The following is a 24526-nucleotide window of genomic DNA, read 5'->3' on the forward strand; positions in this document are numbered from 1 at the left end:
GGGTTTTGTTGTTTTTAGCTGCAACCACGTGTCAGGCACTGTGCTCAGTGTGGGAGGCTTCTTGGTGAGCTCGACAGACTGTAGGAGGTGGTTGGACACAGAGCTGGGAGCCACACAGGAGCTCCAGATGTGTCAGCCTGTGCTGGAAAATCAAAAGCGAGCCGTAAGAAGGGGCAGGGTGATCCGAGCAGGCAGGCCTGTGTGAAATGGTGACATTAAGCTGACACTGAGGCATAAGAAGAGCTTCATGAAACACAGGGCAAAGACATTCCAGAGAGAGCGGCCAGCAGCCGTGAGGCAGCCCGAGCTCCGGTGCTCAGGAGCAGGCCAGCGGCTAGCAGTAGACAGGGCCTCAGCTTCTCCACAGCCCTGCCTGTGCTGGGTGTTCTTTTACATTAATTTTGCTATTTTAATAATAATAAAATGGAACAACTTTTTTTTTTAACTTCAGGCAATTTAGTAGGTTCTCAAGAAGTTTTATGAAATTCGTTTTTTTTTTTTTTTCCCCTCAAAGGAAAGCATGTGCATAGTATAAAAAGCCAAATAGTGTTGAAAGTTTTTTAACTAAAAACGTAAGTCTTGGGGCCCTCTACTTTCTGATCTACTTCCCAGAAACAATCACTTTTTAGTGGATGTAGTGTTTACTGCTATATTTCTAAATATATACATATTTTCTTTATTAATCAGTTTCAAGTATTAGCTACTGATTTCCTGTGATGGGGATTTTAGGCCTTTCATACTTTGCCAGTCCCCATTTTCCTAGTATGGTTATCCTTTTTTCTTTTTAAATCTGTTTTGTGTTTTTGTTATTATGATTATGGAGCTATTATTCATTGCTAAGCTAAGGAGTTTATATTTCAGTTCTTGTACAGCTTTTATTTCTCTGAAGATTGCAATTCCTCTTTGTTCTTCTCTTCTTCCTCCCACCCCCTGCCCCACCTCTGTCAAGCACATACATATAGGACATGGCCAAGGCGAGCCCTGTCTGATTCGACCAGAAATGACAGCAGGCCTCTTTTAGATTCAGGCAGCTTCTTACTTACATAGGCAGTGGAAGGAAGAATAGCCAAAGACACCAGCTCTTGCGGTCTTTGTCCCATACCCACAAAGGACAAGGCTGAGACAAAAGAAGCCAATGACTACGGCATGAGCTGAGGAGCCAGCTCTAGGCTGCAGCCGAGAAGTTTTATATTCTGCAGTGCTGTTCTCTTGGGGGCAGGCAGAAGTCCACACCTCACTAGAACCTGGGCAGGCTATGGTTCCGGCCTGTACCTGAGCAGGTACTTGCAGGGTCACCAGGGCGCCATGGTGGAGCCACTCACTGACAGCTTCTCTCCTCCCACCTGTACTTCATTTCCCTTAACATTCAACTGAGTTTCTGTAAAAAGCTTCTCCATACACTCCCCCACATGGTCAGTGGTCTGCCTGTCATGTAGCTGTCTGTCCTCACCCCCCACCCAGTCGCCCTTTAGACTGGCAGTATAACCGTTGTCCTGGCCCGCCCTGGGCATCAGTGATGTGTCCACGTACATTTTGGTTTCCTGGGTAGGGCTCTTGGGACTCCCCAGGGAAGTGAGGTAGCCCCACGGCCTGACGCCTGTGTGCCTTGCTTACAGAGTGTGTGAGCTGGAGGAGTTGGGGGAGCTGTCCCCTTGTTGGGAGAGCCTCCGGCGCCAAATCGTCACCCAGTACCAGACCATCATCCTTACGTACCAAGAGAACCTGACTGACCTCCATCAGTACAAAGGTGGGTGCGGTCCCGTCCAGTCAAAGCACACCTGTGCTCCGCTTCCCTGGCCAGAGATCTGGAACCCACAGTTGCTCACAAACTCCCACTGACAGGCACCTTAATGGATTTTTAAAAATAGCTTCTCATGTAGGTGTGAATTCTTTCAAATATGGGTTTTTCAGATCTTAATTAAAAAGACAAATCTGTGAATTTCAGTGAAAAGTCCTCCTGTGATGTCCTCTGGCAAAACAGCCACTGTAGAATGAAATTTAGGGGAGACAAAATCACCAGGCTATTATTGGTTTGTGTTATTTCTTCATCTTGGGCTAATATCAGTGAAGTGAAATGACCAAAAGGATATAGGACACTTTCTAGATTTCCCGGTTTAAATAGTGGTACTTTTATTGAACATGTAAATTGTCAGGATGGAACTCTCCATTTTAAGACTCAAAACAGCAAGTGAAGTGCAGACACCTTGCATTTTCTTCTTGAAAGGTGCTGTTTGATTTACCAAACAGTCTTAGATTTGGAAGACTATTCTTAACTCGTTCCTCTTTTATTCCAAATGGAATGATTTTTTTTTTGGTTTTTCATTACTTTATGTATTGCTTTAGCATTTTGAATTATTCCCTGTCTTCAGATTCTTCTCTCTACATAATGGAATTTCAGGGTTTAAGGAAGATCATAACCCCTTAATGTGGTTTTGATATAGAACATATGAACTTGGATGAGAAGCCAAATGTAGGACTGACAAAGTGGTGTTGCCTAGGGTTGGTTTGAGTCTGAAGAGCACATCATTAAGAGAAGTGGCAGTGTTTGCCTGAAGGAGCTGAGGGACCTCTCCGTGCCAGAAGTCTGTTACCCAGGAAAGTAGAAGCCCACACAACCTTGAGTTTTCTAGGGCAGAGCATCTCAAATGTCAGTGTGCATCTAAATCCCTTAAGGATTTTGTTGAAACATAGGTCTGGAATTCTGCATTTCCAGCAGGCTCGTGGGTGCTCCTGCTGCTCTGTGGACCACACCCTACGTATTAGGCTCTAGAGAGCATCTCCTGTGGCAAGATGCACAACTCACACTGCTTGCCTTTGGTTCATATGCTGGCCTGATAAGTTTATTTTTTTCCACAAGACAGAATGTTTATTTCTTGTACTCTTCTGATTGTCAGTTCAATTTGTAATCCCTTTGTTTTGTAGACATGTGTTTCTCCACTTAATTAGTTATGGATCCTGATTATAGAAATAAGATTGTGGGTACTTGTTACAAAACATTGTCCAACCTCCTTAACCAAACAAATGTAAACAGGGGAACATGTTTAAATTTGTGTTCCAGAGGGCTAGAGTCCGTGCTGTATTGCATTTGTTCATCTTGATGGACCTGGGTTTATCAGCAGAGCTGTCCATCGCTTTTCGGAACTGAGAGATGTTGCTCTAGCCAAACCAGTTTCTTTGATCTTGGATAATGGCCACCCCTAGGTTTGGAACAGGCAGTCTCTGGCATGGACCCCTTTGCTTTTTATAGTAGTGCTGACATCGTGCTGCACAAAATCACATCTTTGTGTCAGATCTCAGCTGAGAGCTGAGTCACGGAAGGCACAGCATCATTACCACAGCCTTCTGAAGCTGGCTGTCCCCAGCTCTGTTCGCCACCTAAGCACCCAGAACCAGTCTCCCAGCCAGCAGGCTGCCCTCCCATCAATGTTGCACCCACCCTCCATCTGCAAATGAAATGTGCTCTTGGACAACTCAGAATTTTCTAGGCTACTGCCAACATATACCTACTTACATGCAGCAGTGTCCTCTGAATACCATTCTTCTGCTTTCTACTCAGGAATGCAGGACACATGTTGATGGTCTTTGTTTTCTCATATTCTGCTTCTTAGGTCCCTCATTTAAAGCAAGCAGTTTGAAAGCAGATAAAAAGTTAGAATTTGTTCCCACAAACTTGCACATACAAAGGATGAGAGTTCAAGACGATGGAGGATCAGGTACCTATTTTTCTGCTCCTTTTGTTGAATCACATTTCAATTCTTTTCTCCCTGGGAATTTGGGAGTGCCCTACGCCTGCCCCAGCTTCCCTGTATGTTCTGGGTGGCTTGGAGGAGAGACTTGTCACAAGGACCTTTGAAAGGTCTCTGTTAAAGAGCCCAGACCCCTCCCCCTTGTCTCCCTGCTCTCCAGCTTCCCTTTGTGTTTCTGTGACATCCCAAGGAGGGGTACAAACCAGTACCGTTGGGTGTTTTCCTGCAGCCCCGTGTGGCACCACCTGGAGACACAGAACCCGTCTTTGCTGAGATGATGGTGCTGGGCTCCAGCAGGCCCTTGCGTAGCCCAAGCTGTGGGATTAAGGGAACCAAAACCTTCTTGGAGATGGGCTGGAGGGGCAGGATCCAAGACTTGTGTGCATATCCCTGTAGCTGGCTTGTCCACAGGCCTGAGCCCAGAGTAACGGAGGAGAGCTTTCTGTCATTCAGATCAGAACTATGACGTCGTCACCATCGGAGCGCCAGCAGCACACTGCCAAGGTTTTAAGTCAGGAGGTCTCCGCAAAAAGCTGCACAAATTTGAAGAGACCAAGAAACAGTAAGTAGCCAGAGAGTTTGTGGTCCTTGTACAGCTGTCTGTTGCTTCCTAGTTTTTTTTTTTTTTAAAAAATCAGAATATGACTGCAAAAACATCCAGCCATCTGATCTGCTTTTGCGTGGCTGGAGGAGCTGCCTATGGACCTTGTGTTGCTGTGTGTGTGTGTGCTTGTGTGTGACTGAGCTTTGTGGGTGATGAGGGCACTGGATTAATGGTCCCATTTCTGCAAAATGAACAGCAAATTGTGGTTCACCTTGAAGTGGTACTCCAGGCACCACTGCTGGCTCATTGTCCTTTAGAGTCCCCTGGTCAGTCATTTGAACTCCACAAGCATAAAGCCTGAAGCACGGTTTCTTTCCTAAAGGAAAGCAGTCATCAACATTCCTAGTTTTTAAAAGATCTAGGGGGGTACACGGAGGTACCATCCTGAGAAGGAAACTGCCAGACAGGCAGAGTGGGGAAGGGTGTTTCAGACAAGGGCAAGGCAGAAAGATATGGCAGAACCAACGCATGCGGTGAGGTGTGGCCAGATGCACAGTGCTGGGGAGAGAGGTAAGGTGGAGAGCTGGCCTTGCCGCCAGCCTGCTCTGTGCTGGGTCCTGCGTTGGTGACCAGGGATGCAGGGCCGACAGATCTGTGCCTGAAACACACACACAGAGGGTACTGGGGAGCATGGAGTAGGGCGCTAGCCCAGCCCCGGGAGCAGCAGGGAGAGAGCCATAACCCCAAGCTGTTTTAGATGTGCAGGAAGCATTGGTGGTCTTCCAGGATGTCACCTGTCAAGACTTAAATAAAGTGGAGGTGATGAGTATAGATGATTCTGTAAGGTTCTGGGACAGGCCATGAAGTAGAGGTCTCAGGTTTGTGGAGAGTAATTATGACTTGAGCATGTGTCTAGTCTGATAGGAAAGATGAAAGTGGGTGAGGTGGGGTGAATGAGAAGAGGACATTGGTGGAGCAGAATTCTGAGAGGATGGAAAGAGGCAGGACCAGGGAGTTCACACACAAGGGATGAGAGAAGAAGGCGGAGTTGCAGAAAGATTTTTGAGGTGGGAAGGGACAGGCGGAGGTGTTGGCGGATGGACAGCCTCTGCAGAACGTGGGTGGAAAGGGTGGGACTTACCAATTGAGAATGGAATGGCTTAAGAGAAGGTGAGCAAAGGCCCAGGGAGTGCCAAGATCATCCTGCGGATGATCAGTGGAGAGCTCCAGCAGTCACGGTGGAGCTTGAGTCGGTGCCACTGTGGCTGGGAGTCGGGAAACTACTTGAGAAAACTGACCATGGATTGGATCAGGGTGGAGTGAGAGGTCAGGTTAATGGCTGATTAGTGGCTGAGGGGGTCAGGGATACAGCTAGGAGGATCACAGACCATGGAGAGGGCCGGATGGCTGAACAGGGAACAGAGAAGAGTTCGCCCTGAAAAGTCACTATTCAGATGTGTGTACAGGCCACCCTAGGGCAGCCCGGAGCCCAGCAAGTCCTGGAGACGGAAGGAGGAGAAACCAGTCAGGGCTGTGGTTAAGAAGCAGAATTCCAGCATTCCCTGGGACGCCCCCAGACAGCCTCCTTGACCTTGATTCTTCCCCACCAAAGGTGCTTCCCAGTGTAGACAAACTCTCTAACCAGACCTGCCTTAGGATTCACTGACACCAGTGTTCCTTAGGGAACTATGAAGACGACGAAGCTTCCTGTGCCTACTGCAGCTCTGCACAGCCAGTCACAGAGCGCGTGCCTGTAGCTCTGTTGCATGTTGTTGCCGTGTGGAGAGTGTGAGCGTGCGGTGTGAGGTGGTGCAGTGCTATGATGGAGAAAGCCCTTTAATTCTGTGTGGCCAATCAAGAGAGCAGCTGCTTGGCTGGCTTTGTCCCAGGAAGGTTGGGATGTTGATACCTGGTAACTCTGCATGTTAATTTCAGAGCATATTTCCCCAAATACCTCTTTAGTGTCTTTCAAGTATATAATATAAATTTTTATTTAATTTTCTGCTAATGTCATCAAACCACTTACAGGTATGGTTTTCACCATTTGAACTTTCCTTTAAATGCAGAGGTCACTTGCCCCCTGGTGAGATGTCTGCCTAGGGCTTGAGCACAGGCAGTGAGGCTGCTCTAATGAACAAGTAATTGGACTCTTGAGTTTGATCCTCCCCGTGTTGGGGCCTCCACAAATAATTTTAAGTATTTTGACAAAAAATAACAGCTTTTTAATTTTTTGTTTTGCATTTGGTATTTGCTAACAAACTGCTAATATTTCATTTTGGTTCTTTTCTTTAGCAGTTTTGAGGAGTGTTGGTGAGTTTTCTGTCTGTGGAGCGAGTGTCTGTTTGGGTCTTGCTCTCACGCAGAGAAAGCCTGTGCTGTTCCCAGCCCCACCCGCGCAGGTGGCACCCGCGGGCCCACCAAGGCTGCAGTCGTACACCTCTGAGACAGAGTTCTCCCTTCCAACTGCAATGTTCTTTAATAATGAATAGCCTATCTCCAGTCTGCTCTTTTATCTTTAAAACCGGGCAGCAGTTTGTTGCTTTGCTCACTCTGAGAAAGGACCCAGTGTCTCCCAGGAAGAGGAAGACCTGGCCCAGGAAGCCCCCAGGTAGTGGGATCTCAAATCAGCCCATCGCTATGGTTGGGAATCCCTTTCTGTGTTTTACAAGAGTCTTGAGGCTTTTCAGTTTTCACTTTACCGTTGCCTCTTGAATGAATGAAGCCAGCCTACATTTTCATACTTAATAATTTAGGCAAATTTTTGAAACAGTTTTTTAAACCAGGGTCAGTTTTATCCCTGGGCGGGGGTGGGGTGCAAACCAAGAACTAATCCAACTGGGTGACTTTTTCCACTAGAGAATTAGATGGCAGTTAGAAACCACCGTTTCTGTTGCCTGGGGGTCCCTACTGCTGCCCCAGGCCCAAAACAGGGGTTCTGCGTTGGCACTTCATTTGGAGGCACCTGCAGCCCTTTGAGAAATGCTGCTGCCAGTGACCAGTGAGGTTCCGGGGCTGTAGCTGGCCCTGCCAGAGGTGTCAGGGCTCTGCTGTGAGCATCTGACAGCAGGAAGTCCTGTGGATACCCCCAAGACACCCAGGCCGAGGCCTCTCCAACTCTCCCCTGGGGGGGCCCTTCCTTCTCTGGGTATTTTAGGTATAAGGGAGGGAGGAGGGTGGCTGGGGAGGGTCACTGCTGCTCCTGCCTCTGGGAGGGGGAAACCCACAGCCACGTCTGTGGAAGTGGCCCCCTCAGGTGCCCCTCTCCTCCTTTTCTCTACTGGGGCCTCTTTGAAGGCCCCCTCTTTCCCATAGCAAAACAAATACTTAGAGGTAGGGCCTGGGGGCTGGAGTAATGGGCAGTGGGACAGGGAAAGCCAAAGGCCCAGCTGTCCCCAAGGCCTGCCCCTTGGTAAGTCTCAACCCGGGTGGTTTTGGTTGAACTTTGTCTGGAAAGTTCCTGAGAAACAAAACTTCCTCAGGTTCTCTCTAAGGACCTTCCACAACCCAACCAGGGCCTGGTTACTCCCACCCTCTGCCCCCTTCTCCCATATACAAGACATCCCTGAGAGAGGTGGGGGATGGAAGGGAGGAGAGGAGTGATGAGCAGGGGGGTGTGTTTGCGCCTGGACCTGTGAGGGCTGACTCCCAGTCAGAGAGTGCCCAGCCTCCTAATCCTCCTCCCCTATGCGGAACCCAGCCCCATGGGAGCTCAGACTCTGCCCGGGTAACACTGCTCTACTTCTCACGTCCAGAGCGACAGTTGCTCATCAGCTACCAGCCATTCCTGGCCAGCACCACAAGACTCAGCCTTATACTCACGTGGCATCTTCAGTTTAGCCCATGACCCCAGGTCTGGGTAGGTCTGAGTCAGGGGCTCTGGCATGGTGGCCTAATGCAAGGCTGAAGGACCATATCTAGGACGCTGCCTCCTGGGGCTGCCCCAGGGGTTCCTCAGAAGAGGTGGAACATGGGTAGGTAGTGGGACCAGGAGTCCCCCTTCCCCAGAGTTAAGATTCCTGGGAGTGCATGTGTTGTGAAGCAGCAAGATGTCCACCACCCCCCCACTTCCTTCATGTGGCTACCTCGTTTTTCAAACTAGGTAGTTGAGCACATGTGTTCGTATATTTCTGATCATCCCCGGACAACAGCTCTTTGAAATTTGCCCTTTCTTGCCCCTGCCGTATATGCTCCATGCATGAGTCCCAGGTACGATTATTAGAACATGACTTGTAAGAACACTGGTGAGTAGAGGGTGATGTTTTTCTCTTGGCCTTGGGGGAGGGTATGTATTTGTTGAAGTGTACACAACCATCTACATACACAGAAGTAGATCTACATACAGCACATACTACATACATACTCTAAATTTTGGGGGCCTGGGAAGAGTATATTCTTAAAAATCCTATTTAGAGATTGTATTTTAAAAACTAAATTGTCTTAAATGGCAGCTATTCATTTGGAAAAGTGATTGCAGATTGGAAAGAAGTTTGTGCGCACATTGCACTGTGGAATGACTCTCGTGGTACCACGCAGGCTTGGTTGTGGTCTGCTGCATGGGCTTCTGGCAAATCCATCATTTTTATTGTGGTGTATGGACTTGTGGTGGTGGTGTTTCTTTCTGGGGTGCTTTGGTTTTTGGGTTTTGCATGTTTGCCCCATAGTCTAGCAAGGGAAGGGGCAGCAGCAGTTTCTTGATGAGCCACTTTTGGGTATCCCTGGAAAGGGTCCAGTGGGGAAGGTTCTCAGCCCTGACCGAGTGACCCTCATCTCCAGGGGAAGCAATGGAGGGTGTGGTGAGAGGTGCCCTCTCTCCTCCACCTTCTTCCTCTTCCCCAGAACTCAAAGGGTGGCCCTTTGATGGATCAGTCAGGGCCTCTCATTCAGTGATCAAAGGGACATCCATTCTACCCAGAGCTCACAACTTCAAATTTTAGGAGGAGACCTCTGAATTGGTGGCTTGTACTTCTCCTTGCTGCTTTCTTTGGCTTAGTCAGATTGTCTGAAAAATAAATTTATAATATTGGATTAATTGGGATCCAAGCTAAAAGGCATGTAATTTATCATCACCATTTAGGAGGACCAAACATGCTGGTCAGGCCCCACACAGCCAGGGCACGTGGAGTTGATCCTTTAGAGGCTCCAGATTGTGTTGGGCAGCATCTGGGCTGTAGCTTTGACATATCCCTAAATAACACACACTGTTTGGTGCTGAGGAGGGGAAGGAGGAAGAACCAGGGTGTCAAACCCATCGAAGTATTGTCTTAACATGTTTTCCATTTCCACTTTGTCTGGTGGAATGTTATTTTTCAAAGTAGGGAAGGCTCGGAAAAAGAGAGAGGGAAAGGGAGCCCAATTTCCTGGGGATTTGCTGAGGTCATACATGTGAGGGAGGAGAACTGTGGGTATGTTCTCAGAAAGCTTGAAGTCTGATTGGCCAAATGAAAAAACAGTTTTTAGTTTGAGGGGGGGGGCAAAGTCCACGACCCACTGCAGGCTTTCCCTTCACTGTGTTAACCTGACCCTTCTGGTACAAGCAGACCTCATGTCTCCACTTAACTACTGCTTATAAGTTAACAGATGAGGTTCGGAGGAGAAAGATGAGCATTGGGGTAATTACTGGGTACAATTGTTCAATATCTGTATACACATTCACGTACGCATGGTGAAAATACAGATACATACAAATACAGATGACAGACTTAGACATATTTTAGTATTTCAAGCTTCTGCCATATAGACAAAAGGATTTACTCATGCTCATCAATAACTAGACATCCCTGAGTCTAGGAAAACATCCCTGAGTAACAGAATGCTTTAGCTTAGGGTTAGTTGTAGCTGGGGTTGGGATGATGCTGCTGTCCTCATCAGATTCAAGCAAACCCCTTAGAATCTATTCTTATCCTTTTTAGTACATCATCTAGCTGCCAGTCCATAATCTACATACCACAGGATGTTGTCAGAGCCAAGGAGATCATCGCCCAGATCAACACCCTGAAAACCCAAGTTAGTTACTACGCAGAGCGGCTCTCAAGGGCAGCCAAGGACAGGTCTGCCACTGGCCTTGAGAGGACGCTTGCCATCTTGGCAGATAAGGTAGGAGGGGCTGCCCTGCCGCATGTGGGCTGGGGGGTTCCCTTGGGTTTCTGGAAGCCACTGGACACCACAGGGCAGCCCAGGTGTGCCTACAGCTATCCACAAAGACAGTGACATTGTGATGACCTTGAAGGTCCATCTCTAGGGCCATTTCCCACAAAGGCTCAGGGAGGTTTGGCAATTTGCCTGTGTCTACGGAACTGCACAGGCCAGGGACAGGGCCCAGGGCTTATGACTCTTGGGTGCTGTTTCGTGCAGATGTGTCTTCCAGCAAGTCCATGGGGTTTACTTTATTGGAGCTGATACAGTTCCACAACTTTCTTAATAGAAATTTTTTTTTTTATTTTGCTTCATTTCTGTTGTACTTGAGTATGAAAAAAGAAACTGAGCTATTATACATACATAAAACAATATAATTTTATTGGCTTACATAGTAAACCAGCTTCTAATTAACTGTAATGTGATCCTGGTTTAAAAATACATAAATACTGGTCCATACTGAGGGAGTGGGTGTATCAGACCCCTTTGATGGATGATGCTTTTTCACATTACTCAGTCTCCCTCTCAGGGCGCACGCACACACATTCTGATTACACCTCCCCACTTTGCTGGGTTGAGCTGCTGTTCTTGACCAGAATGTGTTATATCCTTCATATGTGTTCACACAGCAGAAAGATTGAGAGGTGGGAATTAGATCAACTGGAAAAGAAAGACGTAGTTGTCAGTAGTAAAATTATGCAGCACAGAAACCCAGTTACATACGAAATTCTCCAAAACCAGACATGCTGTGCCAGGAGTTTAGCTGCCCAGAGCCCAGGACTTCAGGTATTAGGTGCTGAGGAGCAAAAAGATAAGGCTTCAATGATTGAACCAAAGTGATGCCTGATCCCTGGAGATTTGCTCCCTGGAAGTTGGAGGATAGCCCAGCAGGTCTGCCAAGGCTGGGGCAATTGGCCCTCTCCTCAGGCCCTTCTCCAAGCAATGGCAGGTCAAAGGCAGGCAGGGGTCAGAGAATGTCAGAGATTTCTCGGCCTCCTTTCATCTTCCTTGTGTTCCCCAGTCTTGGTGGGAAATTCCTGCTAAAAATCTACCCAGTTGGGTCACGTGGCAGTCTTTGCCCTCTCACGTCCTAAGGGATGCAGCTCTGTAGTTGCTTTGTGCTGTGGAGAAGGGCGGGGGGCACGGTGCTGGGCCTCGGCCTGTTCGCCTTCTCTGAGGGAAGGCAGGCCTCCCAGCCCCTGGCCTGGGCTCGGCAGCCCTGGTTTATTTGCGCCTGCAGACCCGGCAGCTGGTCACTGTCTGCGACTGCAAGCTGCTGGCCAACTCCATCCACGGGCTGAACGCTGCGCGGCCTGACTACATTGCCTCCAAGGCCTCCCCCACGTCGACGGAGGAGGAACAGGTGATGCTTAGAAATGACCAGGACACCCTCATGGCCAGGTGGACCGGGAGAAACAGCCGCTCTTCCCTGCAGGTGGACTGGCACGAGGAGGAGTGGGTGAGTCTGCTGCTGTGGCCTGCCAGGCGCTGCTGAACTTGGGCTGAAAACCACGAAGCCTTTTGTCAGTCTGTCAGTCTCTTCCCCTCTGAGGTGCCTAAGTTTCCTTCCCAGATAGCTCTTGGGCCCCTGATGTAGGGATGGAGACTGTTTTCAAACCTTTGTGTCCGGATGGGGAGCAGGGCTGTGCTGAGGGCTGGGCCAGCCTCAGACTGGTTACAAAGAAGGTGGGTTTTCCTGCTGAGCCCTTGCCCTGTTGGAGATCTTCTCTCCTCTCCCCTGCCTGCGCCCTCTGTGACCCTGGCTGCTTGGGGCCAGCCAGCCTCTCCTGCTTCCTCAGTGTTCTGTTTGCCATTAGCCCTTCCAGGGCTATTTATGTCTGGGGGGGTGTGGGAGCTCAGGTGCAGGGGCAGCTAGGTGAGGATTTTGGACCTGCTGCCCCTGACATTACATTGTGTTATTGTTCCTCCCGGAGTTGGTCCTGGGAGCAGGATCTGTGTCTCTTGAGGGAGTGACACATCAGTTTTTGTCATTTGTTGAGTCTGCCACTTAGAGGCATTGTTGTGGGCACACTGAATTATTAATCAGCAGCAAAATGGTCCTCCAGCTCTGGCATCCTATAGTCTGTGTGGGTGTCTGCAAATCTTTCCCAGCTCTCCCCCACCCCTCCCCTTCTCCCATCCTAGATGATCAGGTGTTTCCATTCCCTTCCATCAAAGAGACCTCCGCCCTGTCCGTTGGGATGGTTGTGGGTCTGCAGTGGCAGGAAGAGGGGACGACACTGGTGCTCTGTGGCCTTTTGGGCAGCACTGGAAGGCTGTCTGCTTCCATGACAGTTACTAGCAAACATCTCCCTTTATAAACAGGGGCTGTGGGTCATTGATTTGTCTTTGAAAAGCAAACACAGTTTATTGGGGAATTTTGAATCATCTGAGCAGGGGGTCCCAGGATGGGGGATTGGCAGAGGCACTGCGGTTTGTGTTCTGCTTGTTTTTCCCGTTGAGAGAGCCGACCCAAACAGACCCCTTTGGTTTGGAAGGAGAAAGTGTGGCTGAATGTCGACAAGAGCCTGGAGTGCATCATCCAGCGTGTGGACAAGCTGCTGCAGAAGGAGCGCCTGCACAGCGAGGGCTGTGAGGACGTCTTCCCCTGTGCGGGCAGCTGCACCAGCAAGAAAGGTAACAGGAACAGCCACGCCTACTGGATCAGACCGGAGGACCCCTTCTGCGATGCCCCTTCCTCACCATGCCCTTCCACCATGCCCTCCGCTGCATGCCATCCTCATCTGACCACACGTGCGTATGCATCCACGCTTCCACTCGCTTCTCCGCCTCACGCTGTGTCCCTTCTGTTCGTCTGTGTCTCTGACTCCATGCCCTCTCCCCCGTGCAGACTGCAGGGAGGGCTGTTAGAGCAGGGATGTCTCAGTGCATGGAGCAGCGGGCAGTGAGGGCAGAGGCTCCAGTTGGCTTTCCATGCAGCCGGAGCCCGTTTGTGAACCTGTGTCACCGCCAAAGACAGAACCTCAGTGCCCTCCTGGAACACACTGCCATGGCTGTAAGGGTTGGGCTCCTGGGCTTGTCAGGTTTGTAAACCAATCTGAGAACCTGAAGGAGGCTGGAATGCAGATGCTTTTCTAATGTGATTGTTTATTGCATTGGGAATTGGTAGAATGAAGGGGGCAAAGGTGAGTCATGCAGGGACACACCTGGATGAGGGCAGTTAGCAGGCCCAGGGGACTTGTCTAAAGATGGCTGGCATTGGCTGGGCACTCTTACCCAGTAGAGGCATGGTGCCTTGGAACTTGGTAACCCAGTCAGTGTGGAACCCCGTTCCTGGGCCTCTGGTAGACTGAGTTACTTTCCTCTTTTTCATACCATGTCTCAAGGTAGGACATTGGCATGAAGCAGCACACTTCAGAAGCAGCCTTCTGTCTGCAGAGACACAGACCATACCCACACACCGTGCCCTGTGTGTAGCTTTAATGTAGGAACACATGTTTTCTAAACAAGTAGATCCTGGGTCCCTGTAACTCGGGTGCCTCCTGCCTTTTCCTGTAAGAGCTGGAGACGGTGATGGGCCAGGCAGCTGATACCTGGCTTCAGACCAAGCTTCTGCCTCTCTTTGTTCCCTGTGGGTGTTCTAAGCCATAGTAAGGCTCAGATGTATCAGGATCAGGCTTCATACAATGAGGGCTCTTAAATCCTGAATCAGGCAGCTTCCATTTGAGGCAGAATCGCGCTCCTTTGTCAGAGTCTCTTGATAAATCTTTCTGCCGTTTATAAGATGTCCTTGGCCGCCTTAGTCTGCCTGCAGTCTGTGTCCAGGGACTTGTCTCACTTGAGCTCCTGTCTCGGTGGTCTTCACGTCATCCACGTTTCCATCTGTGGGGGATCATAGTCTAACGTCCCCAAACCTGTAATTGGTTCATGAGCTATTTTGTCTCTATTTGTGTTCTCTTTTTGGTGTAAATTGTATTTCTTTTGAAAATTTTCTGAAAGTTTGTTACTTCTTTTTAATATTACCTTGTTTATAAATTTTAATTGTTTTCTGCAGATATTAAAAGAGTAATGATTGGATTTTTTTAAATGCAGGAGCTAGTTTGTTTGATCAGATATGCTTTGTATTCATCACTTAAGTCAATTTTTTCTAGGCACATCCTATATTGTTTAAATATAGACAAATTTCAATTCACTCTGAAAGTTATTTAAACAAGCATTTATTTATGATATTTAGGGTTTGACTTGTGTGTACCATAAAATCAGCTGTCTTGTATTAGTGGGAACATAAAGCATACATTTGAGAGAGTCTAACTTGCCGATCAGTACTCAAAGTGTATGAAACCATATGCCACTAAATTAACTGTGGACTATCCTTAATTTAAAGTCTTATAGTGTAGCCAGGAAGGTGTTCAGACCTCAACGTGGGCGGGAGGATCAGGAATAACCAGTCTGTGAGCTAATTATTGTGGAGAATCCCTGGTTTGCAGTGTCTGAGTTTGGCTGTCATGACTTTTTATACCATTCCAGGTTACTGGAGCGGTTGTTTTGGCTTAACAAGCAGGGTATGTTCACACTGACATATTTATTATATTAGAACAACTCTCTACTGCTTTGAAAGGCATTGTCACTTTTCGTTCCAATTCTCTACCCTGTCCTGGGTCCCGCAGAACTGATCAGAGCCCTGCCTGGCAGGTGGGACCCACTGACAGGTCCCTGCCAGCTGGAACCACAGAGGCTCGTCAGGCCTTTCTCTCCTCATCACCTCTGCACAAGTGCCCTGCACCTGCCCTAGGCCCTGCCTGCTGAGGCACGCCCACTGCCATTGCCCCACCAGGATTTGGCGGCTTCTGCTGCCTTCCTTGAGCACACTCTCTTGCTTTCCTCATACTCAATGAGGCATTCAGATCCCAGACCAGGTTTTTCTTAACCTTGGGCCCATAGATGAACCCCAGGTTTCTTGTACCCCTGAGATTATTGCTGAAAATTTGCATGTGCATGGAGAGAAGAAAGTCCATAGTGGTCATCAAATTGCAAGGGACTCCACAACTTAAGACAAGTTACAACCACTGGTCCAGGAGTACCAGAGGAGACCCCCTCTCTCCTCCCTTAGACTGAAAGATGAATTTAGAAAACTGGGTTTAATCCCTGATGCCTCAAAGGAACGGCCCCAGCCCAGCTGTTTGGGGTCACTACAGAAGCTCATAAAACAGGCTCCAGACCTTCCTCCTTATCCACAGACTTGGAGTTCTGGAGGAGGGCATATCGGGAGGCAAAAATTTGGATGTTTTCAAGGCCTGGAATAATTCTGATGAGCCAGATAGATGTTTAAAACTCACTGCCCTATATCACTCCACACCACTGTGGGTTTCTCTCCCTGTTAGCTAGACAGTCTCAGGACATATGGGTTCTAACAAAGAGGTTGAGCTCTTCGACCTACAGAGGGCTTTATATTTTCTGTCCCCTCTGCCAATTCAAGAAGTCACTTCCAAAGGTGATTAGAGAGGAAGGACCCCTTGCCCCACCCCCTTCTCAACTATCCAGGCTATAAAAATCTCCGTGCAGCTGGATCTGGGTGCTCTTGGAGATCTGAAACCACCTGGTTTCAATATCCTGAAAACATTGTTTGAACTGAAAAGCTCAGACAAAATAAAATTTTACTCCCATGATCCCTTTTCAAACTTGTTTTCTCCCAGGTGGCACACCCAGGTAACCAGGAATTTTAGAGTTTTTAAAAGAAATGTGAAATTGAAATGATTAGATCCCAGCGTGACTCAGTGTAGGTGAAATGGAATAAAAATTGGTCTTCTTTGAGGACCTGGACCCAAATTACAAAACTCTTACATTTGGTTTAAATTTGAAAGATTGGCAGAGTTTTTTGGTACATTGGTTTCATTACTGGCTCTTCATGCTTCGAATCTCAGCATGGATCCTGAGCCCGGGCTTCCCAGTGAGCAGGGCAGTGGGCTCTGACTTGGGAAGGCTGTTTGCTGGTCAGTCTCTCTCAGTACAAGTTTGCTTCCAGATGTTGTGAGCCAACATGGGGCTCTGCCACGCATGTGATTTATGTGGGTCTTTTCTTCAGTGGCAGTTACCACATTGTAATAAGTCAGTTCACTTGTCCTGAAGAGCATTCTATGTTGAAGTATCAGCAACATGAATGTTTACACTGGGGAACTGGCACTGTTTGCCACCGGAGGGCTCAGCTGCCTCGGAGCAGCTGAAGTGCCTTCGTGAGGCTTCTTGGAGAAGAGGCAGCCAGGCAACCAGACCTCTTCTCCGTGTGGTCAGCCACCTTACTGCGAGCTGCGGGGGCAGCTGCTCTAAGACTGAGTTGCTCGTGTTTGAACTGTGTGCTGCTCCTTAACCATCCGTGTTGCCCTCCATTTCTGTGCAGATTGCAGCCCCCCTCCTGAAGAGTCCAGCCCAGGTACGTGGTTTCCGTTCAAGGCTCTGCCGATGGCTTTTTAATATTCAGGTAGCATTTGTGCTAAGTTATCAAACATTACCTTATGCTCCTGGAGTTGGGAAAATATTTTAGGACCTCCTTTGTTGTGAGGAATGTAAGGCTTTTCATAGGTTTGGTGAGGGACCAGTCGGGCTGAGGGAGCTGTGGCCTGAGGCAGGCTGTCACATGTAGTTTTTTTACTTTTACATTCTAAAACCTTTTCAAATGATTAATGTTCCTCAGTGCATTGGGCTTCATGAAGTGGGGGACCTGATTTAGAGAGGTACACATTTGGAAATGCTTCCTGCATATTCACCTGAACTTGTGAGTGTTACCCTGAGGACACAGTCAGATAATAGGTCTCCACCCAAGTGCTGTGACATTCTTCGTCATGCAGCGTCCTCTCCTGTGAGTCCGGGTGCAGCTTTAGAATTCTTACCAGACATCGCTAGGGGCTGCAGTTGGAGTTAGTGCTAGAAATGTAATCTTTTCGCTGCATTTGCATGTAGAAACCATGTGTATGGTTCTAGTTCAGCGGTTGGCAAGCTATAGCTCTGAGCTAAATCCTGTCCAGAGGATTACAGCCTGTTCTTGTAAAAAACATTTTATTGAAAACCAGCTGTGTCCAACTGTCCATGTATAGTCTATGGCTGCTTTTGCGTGGTGCTGCCACAGTTAGTTGCAACAGAGGCTCTGTGACCTTCAAAGCCTAAAATATTTCCTGCATCGCCCTCTACAAAAAAAAGTGTGCCAACCCCTGATCTAGTTCATGTTGAGTCTTCTGGATATGGCTTGTGGTTTTCCCACAGTGAGCATGAGCCCTCCCCAAATAATATGGTTTGATTTCTTTGTTTTCTTATATTCGAAAAATCAGCTACATGATCTGTCTGATGCTTGTGTATTTCTGACTGGATGTAAATATAAGATAGCAGGACTCCTGCTTTATACCTAGAGTGCAGCAGGTGGATGCTTGTGGGATTGACGAAGCTATTCCTGGCAGTTGTTTGTTAGTGAAGCGTATCCACTCATGCAGTACCATGAATCAGTTCACGTGGCGACTCCTGGCAGTAAGCCCAGAACCCTATTTGAAGTTAGTTCGTTGGCAGGCTGATCTGATTGGGCGCATCTTACCCTCCCAGTTTGCTTTTAGTCCCCTCACAGTTTCTCTTTTTCAAAAAATCAGTGTAGCCTTGAGCAGGTTTTGGGCCTCAACCCCGTTGACCCTCAAAGTTACTTAGGCCTTGGTAGATGCACAGACAGTTAACCTTGGTTTCCTCCTCCTCATTGCCTCTCCTGGGTTCATGCCTGATTCTCCTCCTTCATATCTGTCTCTGGGCTCCCAGGCCTCCTCAGCTGACCTCCACAGCAGGCCAGTGCTTCAGACCAAACCAACTGTCCTCTGAGCCTCAGTGGTGGTGAAGTCTGGGACCGGGCCCAGCAGCCAGGGCCAGGAAAGGGCTGGTGGTGTGTGCACCTGCCCCACAGGAACCCAGAGGTTCTTCTCAACTCTGGACTTCATGAAGTTTGTAGAAATGATAGAAAGTCTCATAGGTTCCCAGGCAGCATACAGACAGTGCCTGGTTTGTAGAACCCTCCTTGTTTTATATCAGCTGTGCCATTTTCAGAAGCACTGGTGGCTTTTCCACAGTTGATACTAAGTGGTCCCCTGCCAGGAATTCCTTTTGCTTTTCCAAAAGCTATATTTCATCTGGGTTAAAACACACACACTTACAAACACACATACCTACTCTCTCCTTTTCTTCCCACCTTACTAAGGAAAAACAAGGCAGAAGCAGAAGGTGAATTTGAAAGAGCCTTTTGGAGTTATCTAAAGTAGTATGGTCCATGGATTGACTACCAGGCAGTGAATGTTACGAGTTAGTAACTAGATAAAGAACTTGTCCCAAAAAGTGGATCAGCAACATCATTCAGGACATTGTTGAGTTGAGCTGATTTTTTTCATAGAAAACTTTCTCAGTGAAGGAAACAGAGGGGAAACCCTTCACCAACTCCAATGTCCCAGACACCTATGCTTGTCCAGGTCTGGGGTAGAGATCATGTTACTGCTCATGAAATTCATTTTGTTTGAATTTTTTACCATTGATTTCTCCTCACATTGAAAAAATATATTACCCACCAAGCCCTGCTCTCTCTCCACAGCAGAAGCAGTCTGACATGATAGAAATAACATGGAGCCTACAGTCAGCCAGACCTGTGCACAGGTCTTGGGAAAGTGACCTCTCTGAGCCTGGTTCCTTACCTATATTAATAAACCTCTCTCTGGGCATTAAATGAGAAAACGGTTACAAAGTGAGGTACTAGCAAGTGTTGCTTAAATGGTGGTTGACGCTCTTATTGAACCATCCAGACAAGCCTGAGCCCTTCCCCAGCAGATGTCACAGTCACCTCCCACCCAGGTCCACGTGTCCTTTTGTCTAGGACAAACATCTGAATGCTTTTTAGCCATTCTTTCTATACCTCAGTGTTTTTCTTTTTTTTCCTACTATAGCAAAATGGAGTCATTCCTTTATGAATTTAGTGTGAAGAGAAATAGGCAAAGTGAAAAAGTTGTATGGAGAGAACTTGCTTAGTCAAATAAGACCACTTGTATGGGTGGGACATGGACAATGTATATGACCTAAACTTATGTACCTCCATGATGAGCTGAAATTAAAAAAAAAAAAAAAAAAAAAGACCACTTGTATATTCTGAACATTTTCAGAGTAAAATGATGATTTGCATATTAATTATATATGCATGTGCATGATAAGTAGAAAAGCAAAGTAAAATTGGCAACATTTGCTCTGGAAGCATTTACTTCTTAGTGAAGAATAGTCTTAATGACTGCCTGCCTTTCCCCAAACTATTTGGCTAGAAAAACCTAATCACCATTGTGATCACCTAATCACCTTTTTTGATAGGCAGTAAATGTAATTGACATGCATTCAACAGAGTTTTTCAAAGAAACAAAAACATGGTCCCTGAGAATCTCAGAGGAAGAGACTTGGACATTATCTAGTGCTGCTCTCGTGTTTTACCAAAAAGGACCCATGTGGCTGAGGGGCTGGGGGACTTTCCTGTGGTCCAACACTGCTCAGTGGTGGCCGGAGCCTGGGACTCACATTTTCCACTTCTCAGTCCAGAGTTCTTTGTCACCATGATTTATTTGCTAAGACCTTTCTGCTATGGACTTTCTAAATTTAACTCTGCTTTTTTCCATTACAGATATAAATCCTTGTCCACATACTGTATGCCTGCATATACAGTTAGATCATTTCCAACTTTTAAATAGCTACATGTACTTAAAAATCCTCATTAACCAAATATTGAACATAGGGATGTTCTTTTGTATGTTTCAGGTATTTCTGTAGGTTTGTTTCTCAACACAGTACTAACCATGCAGTTTGAGAGAGCAGAGCCAAGCCTCCCTTCTCTCAAGTCTTTTAGATTCTGATTATCTAAGACAGGCTACCCTCTGGTATCTGCATGGCTCCCGCAGCCCCGTGGCCTTCCCTGAGTGCGGTGACATGGTCTGGGGCATTCTGTGGCTCAAACCCTTGCCCTCAGGGGTGTGTGCTGCCCAGGCTTCACTCCACAGCTTCTCACCATATTTGGAGTGGTGGGTTCACCAAGGGGTGATGATCAAATGCCTATTTCTAGGCTTAGTGACTTGTTAAAAATATAACTGATGAGGGCATGTCTTTTCTTTTAAACGTCTTCTAAATGCAAAGGCAAAAAGAGCCAAAACCAAAGATATCTTTCACTCTGTTTTTCTCCCTTGAGTTTCTATTTTTAAAAAGTTGTTTTGGGTCAGAGTTTCCTTGTATTCCCAAAAGAAAACTAAGCTAGAAATAAATGGCACCAGGCAAGGAAGGTGGGGGCAGGGTAGAAAATGAGTGAAAACTCAGGAATTGCATGGAATGTCTTTTCTTTCAGACATGGCAAGTGAGGGTTTAACACGGTTGTACATAGGCTGGACAAGGGCAGAGTTAGTCCTTTGCGCCAGAAGAACAGGGGTCTCTGCCTTCGTACCTGGGTCAAGAGAAGTGAGGTAACAGAACTTTCCTGGTGTCCTTCCTTCCCAGGTGGAGGAACCACACTGCTGTGGAAGGAGATGGCCTCTGCAGACAGAATATTTTCTGGCCTCATTGTGACTTGAAGAAGCTTTTTTGTTGTTTTCCCCAAAAGGCATAGTCTTGAGTACTTCTGTGTAGGATCCTCAGTAGGTTCGGGAGGTTAGACATGCGTCTGTGGGACCAAAGTAGACCCGGTGTTTGAGGTTATTGGAAAGACTCAGGGCTGGAGGGTTAGAGACTGGGCCGCCTCCAGGCAGAGTGTGGGCCAAGCAGAGCTAGAAGATGTGGAAGGGATGGAGAGGGGGAATGGGGAGGACGGTGCGGTACCTAGGGGTTGGGTGACTTGCTAAATTGCCAGAACCTAATTCTTAGGTCTTCCTTCCTAAACGTCATGACCCCTCCACTGTGCACAGGGGAGTGGAGTGAGGCCCTATACCCGCTGCTCACCACCCTCACGGACTGCGTGGCCATGATGAGCGACAAGGCCAAGAAGGCAATGGTCTTCCTGCTCATGCAGGATAGCGCGCCCACCATAGCCACCTACCTGAGCCTGCAGCACCGCCGCGACGTGGTCTTCTGCCAGACGGTAAGCCCCAGGAGTGCCACCAGAGGCCACGGGGACCTTACCTCAGAAAAACAGGTTCGGGAAGCCCCTTTACCTCCCTGATGACTTGTAAAAAACCACAGGTGGGGCCATATTTCCTCCTGGCTGCTGTTTTTAAGTTTATTTACTAGAGGTCTAGATTTCAGCACAGGGAGGAAATCTACTTGGTCAGTATGCATTTGTCTCCCTGAAGAACTGGCACCTACAGAATCTGCTGGTTCTGCCCCGAAAATTGCAGATGGCACAGGACTCGTTGGTGCCTTTTTTGCCCCCTGCAAAGGAGTTCAGTGAGGGCAACATGGATGCCTGCTGTCAGTGTTGTCTTTTTTCTTGTAAATAAAATAGTAGGCGCCTTAGTTCTATGGATTGTTGCAGAACTCTGTTTTAATGATTTTTGTTATCTTTCGGAGAAATGAACCCTTAATGAATGTAACAAGTTAAACTGCTGCTAGCAAACAAATTAATAAAGTGAACAGTGACTTAGGGTCAGGCTGGTTCTCTGCAGTTCCCCTACCCATCCTGGGAGGCCCGTTTCATCCCACAGAAAATATCCCACTGAGGAAACATTGAGTGACCATGTTCTTGTCCACTTCTGTCTTTTGTTGTGATTAACTCAGTTTCCAGCCAGAGGTGGTATGGATTTGTGAGTAGATAGACCCTTTCACTGTGGGGAATTAATTCTGGGCTTCCAGAAGGTTCCAGCCCAGAAATAACCCTAGACAGGTCAGGTCTGAAGCTGGGCCAGAATCAGACCTAACTTTGGGAGCGACAGGAGCAGCAAGCCCAAGGTGTTAGCCATCCTCCTCCCCATGGCCTCTACCCTCCACAGCCCCAGAGCCAGGGCACTCCCCACTCTCGGGGTCTCCGGGAGACAGAAGGTGCCACTGAAGCCCCTTTGAGCAGTGGAAGCAGAGGAACTCGGGCCTGGGGCGGGGCATGAGCCCACTGCTATTTGGTGAGCAGGTGTCTGACCCCGAAACCACTTCATGCTGTGTCCCTCCAGCTGACTGCTCTCATCTGTGGCTTCATCATCAAGCTGAGGAACTGCCTGCACGACGACGGCTTCCTGCGGCAGCTCTACACCATCGGGCTGCTGGCCCAGTTTGAGAGCCTGCTGAGCACCTATGGTGAGACCCGTGGGTCTGCTCACACCCGGCACCTCTGGGGGCTGCATCAGGAGCCACAGTTACCTGTGTGAATTCCATCTTTTCTTCCTAGATATTTTTCTGATTACACAAGTATAATTCATGCTGATTATTAATACAATAAATCCAAACATCACCAAAACACATAACAAAGAACCAAATGACAGTTATACATACCTATCTTGGTTTGGTTTGTTGTTTGTTTGGTATGTATCTTTTCTAAAAGTTATTATGGGTGCATTATAGTTGTTGTTTGTTATGTATCTTGAGGGTCTTTCTAGTTGAGGATGGATAATAATTATTTAACCAGTAACTTCCTGTGGGACATGTGGGTTGTTTCTGACTTCTTCCTATGAAGCCAGTGCTGCAGTGGCGTTGAGCATGTAAGGCACTGAGATCCTTCTGCAACTACTGAATGACTAGACAGAGTTTGCTGGGTTAAAGGGTAGGAATATTCTAAAACTTAATAGATATTTTCAAACTGCCCTCTGAAAAGGCTCTCTTATTCTTACCCTTGGTTTTTGTTTATTTCTTCTGAGAAGGTGAAAATGGACCATTTTTTTAAGTATTTAATCTTTGGAGTTCTAGGACATCAAGTAGACATCAAGCCCTGTGTAAAGGAGGATCTGGCCGCAGCAATGCTGTTGTGCCACCTCTCTCCATTTGCGAAGAGCTGGCTTTGCCTTCTGAGTTCCACGCATTTCTGTTTCCCGCTTCCTGACCCTGTGCTTGCCCAGAAAAGGGTGAGGAAGGATGGCGCATCTCCACCAGCTGCATTTTTTAATGTGGCCGTGGGATTTCTGTAGCAGTCCTCTCAGAGAAGTGAGTCACAGGGAAAAGGCTCAGAAACGCCCACCCCGTCCACACCTGCACCCTCTCCTCTCACAGCTGGGTCTGAGCTCGTTGTTTTTCGTCTGCACCTGCCTCGGTGACTGTGCCATGTCTGCAGAGAGAGTGGCAGGGCCCTCTGCCTGACAGCCCCTTCCCTCCCTCACATCCAGGTGAGGAGCTGGCCATGCTGGAGGACATGAGCCTTGGAATCATGGACTTGAGGAACGTGACCTTCAAAGTCACTCAGGCTGCTTCTAATGCCTCAGCGGACATGCTGCCTGTCATCACAGGAAATCGGTAGAAATGTTGGTTTAAATTTCTCTGGGCTAGAGTGGTGTTTTTCATTTATGTTTATCTCATGGGATGCGATCTTCCATTATCAATTTTTATTCTGTTTAATTTTGTTTAAAATTCTGGTCACAGCCTTCTACATTAGTGTCAGTTCTTGAAGATCTGGCTGACAGTTTGGCCATCACTGAGCCAGGGGGCCGGTCTGGGCTCTGACACTGAGGCATGCTCAGGCCCCTCCTGGCCCCAAGGTCACAGCCTCACCCCTGCTTTCCCTCTCTCTACCTCTCCCCAGCGATGGGTTTAACGTGCGGGTCCCTCTGCCAGGCCCGCTGTTCGACGCCCTGCCCCGGGAGATCCAGAGTGGCATGCTGCTGCGGGTGCAGCCCGTCCTCTTCAACGTGGGCATCAATGAGCAGCAGACGCTGGCCGAGAGGTGCGTGCCAGCCCCTCAGGGACTGCCGTGGCTGGAGCAGCCATGGAGATGATGTAGAAAGTGTGCTTACCTAACCTCTTTGAGTTCCAAGTGCTATGTGGACTTTGTCATCCTTCCTTCCTTTGGCCAGCATTCTTCCACCATGACCGTGTACCCAGCATTGTCTTTGGTGCTGGGAACACAAAGACGACCCAGATAGGGTCTCTGTCCTCAGAGACTTGGCTGGTGGGAGAGAGAGATGCGGGTGATGGAGATAAGTAAACACAGGGAGTATGGGCCCTCAAGTAGGGGTACCCAGTGGGGTCTAAGGGCTCTGTG

The 24526-nt window shown here is 48.0% G+C and overlaps 1 protein-coding gene across 10 annotated transcripts in view; it reads left to right on the forward strand.

Moving 5' to 3' along the window:
- INPP4A (inositol polyphosphate-4-phosphatase type I A) overlaps window positions 1-24526 on the forward strand; it is a 144494-nt gene that overhangs the window by 96914 nt on the left and 23054 nt on the right. For 4 of the 10 annotated variants that reach the window (XM_045550179.1, XM_045550181.1, XM_045550180.1 and 1 more), the window contains 12 exons: window positions 1617-1747; window positions 3609-3713; window positions 4200-4308; window positions 6583-6600; window positions 10200-10383; window positions 11663-11881; window positions 12921-13176; window positions 16778-16810; window positions 21318-21490; window positions 22512-22635; window positions 23655-23781; window positions 24068-24208. In XM_045550179.1, coding sequence (XP_045406135.1) covers window positions 1617-1747; window positions 3609-3713; window positions 4200-4308; window positions 6583-6600; window positions 10200-10383; window positions 11663-11881; window positions 12921-13176; window positions 16778-16810; window positions 21318-21490; window positions 22512-22635; window positions 23655-23781; window positions 24068-24208 — 1620 coding nt within the window. The remainder of the gene's footprint in view (window positions 1-1616; window positions 1748-3608; window positions 3714-4199; window positions 4309-6582; window positions 6601-10199; window positions 10384-11662; window positions 11882-12920; window positions 13177-16777; window positions 16811-21317; window positions 21491-22511; window positions 22636-23654; window positions 23782-24067; window positions 24209-24526) is intronic. The other 6 variants (XM_045550185.1, XM_045550183.1, XM_045550187.1 and 3 more) reach the window with 6 other exon arrangements.

The sequence above is a fragment of the Lemur catta genome, chromosome 4 (genome assembly GCF_020740605.2).
Source record: "Lemur catta isolate mLemCat1 chromosome 4, mLemCat1.pri, whole genome shotgun sequence".
NCBI classification, from domain to species: Eukaryota; Metazoa; Chordata; class Mammalia; order Primates; family Lemuridae; genus Lemur; species Lemur catta.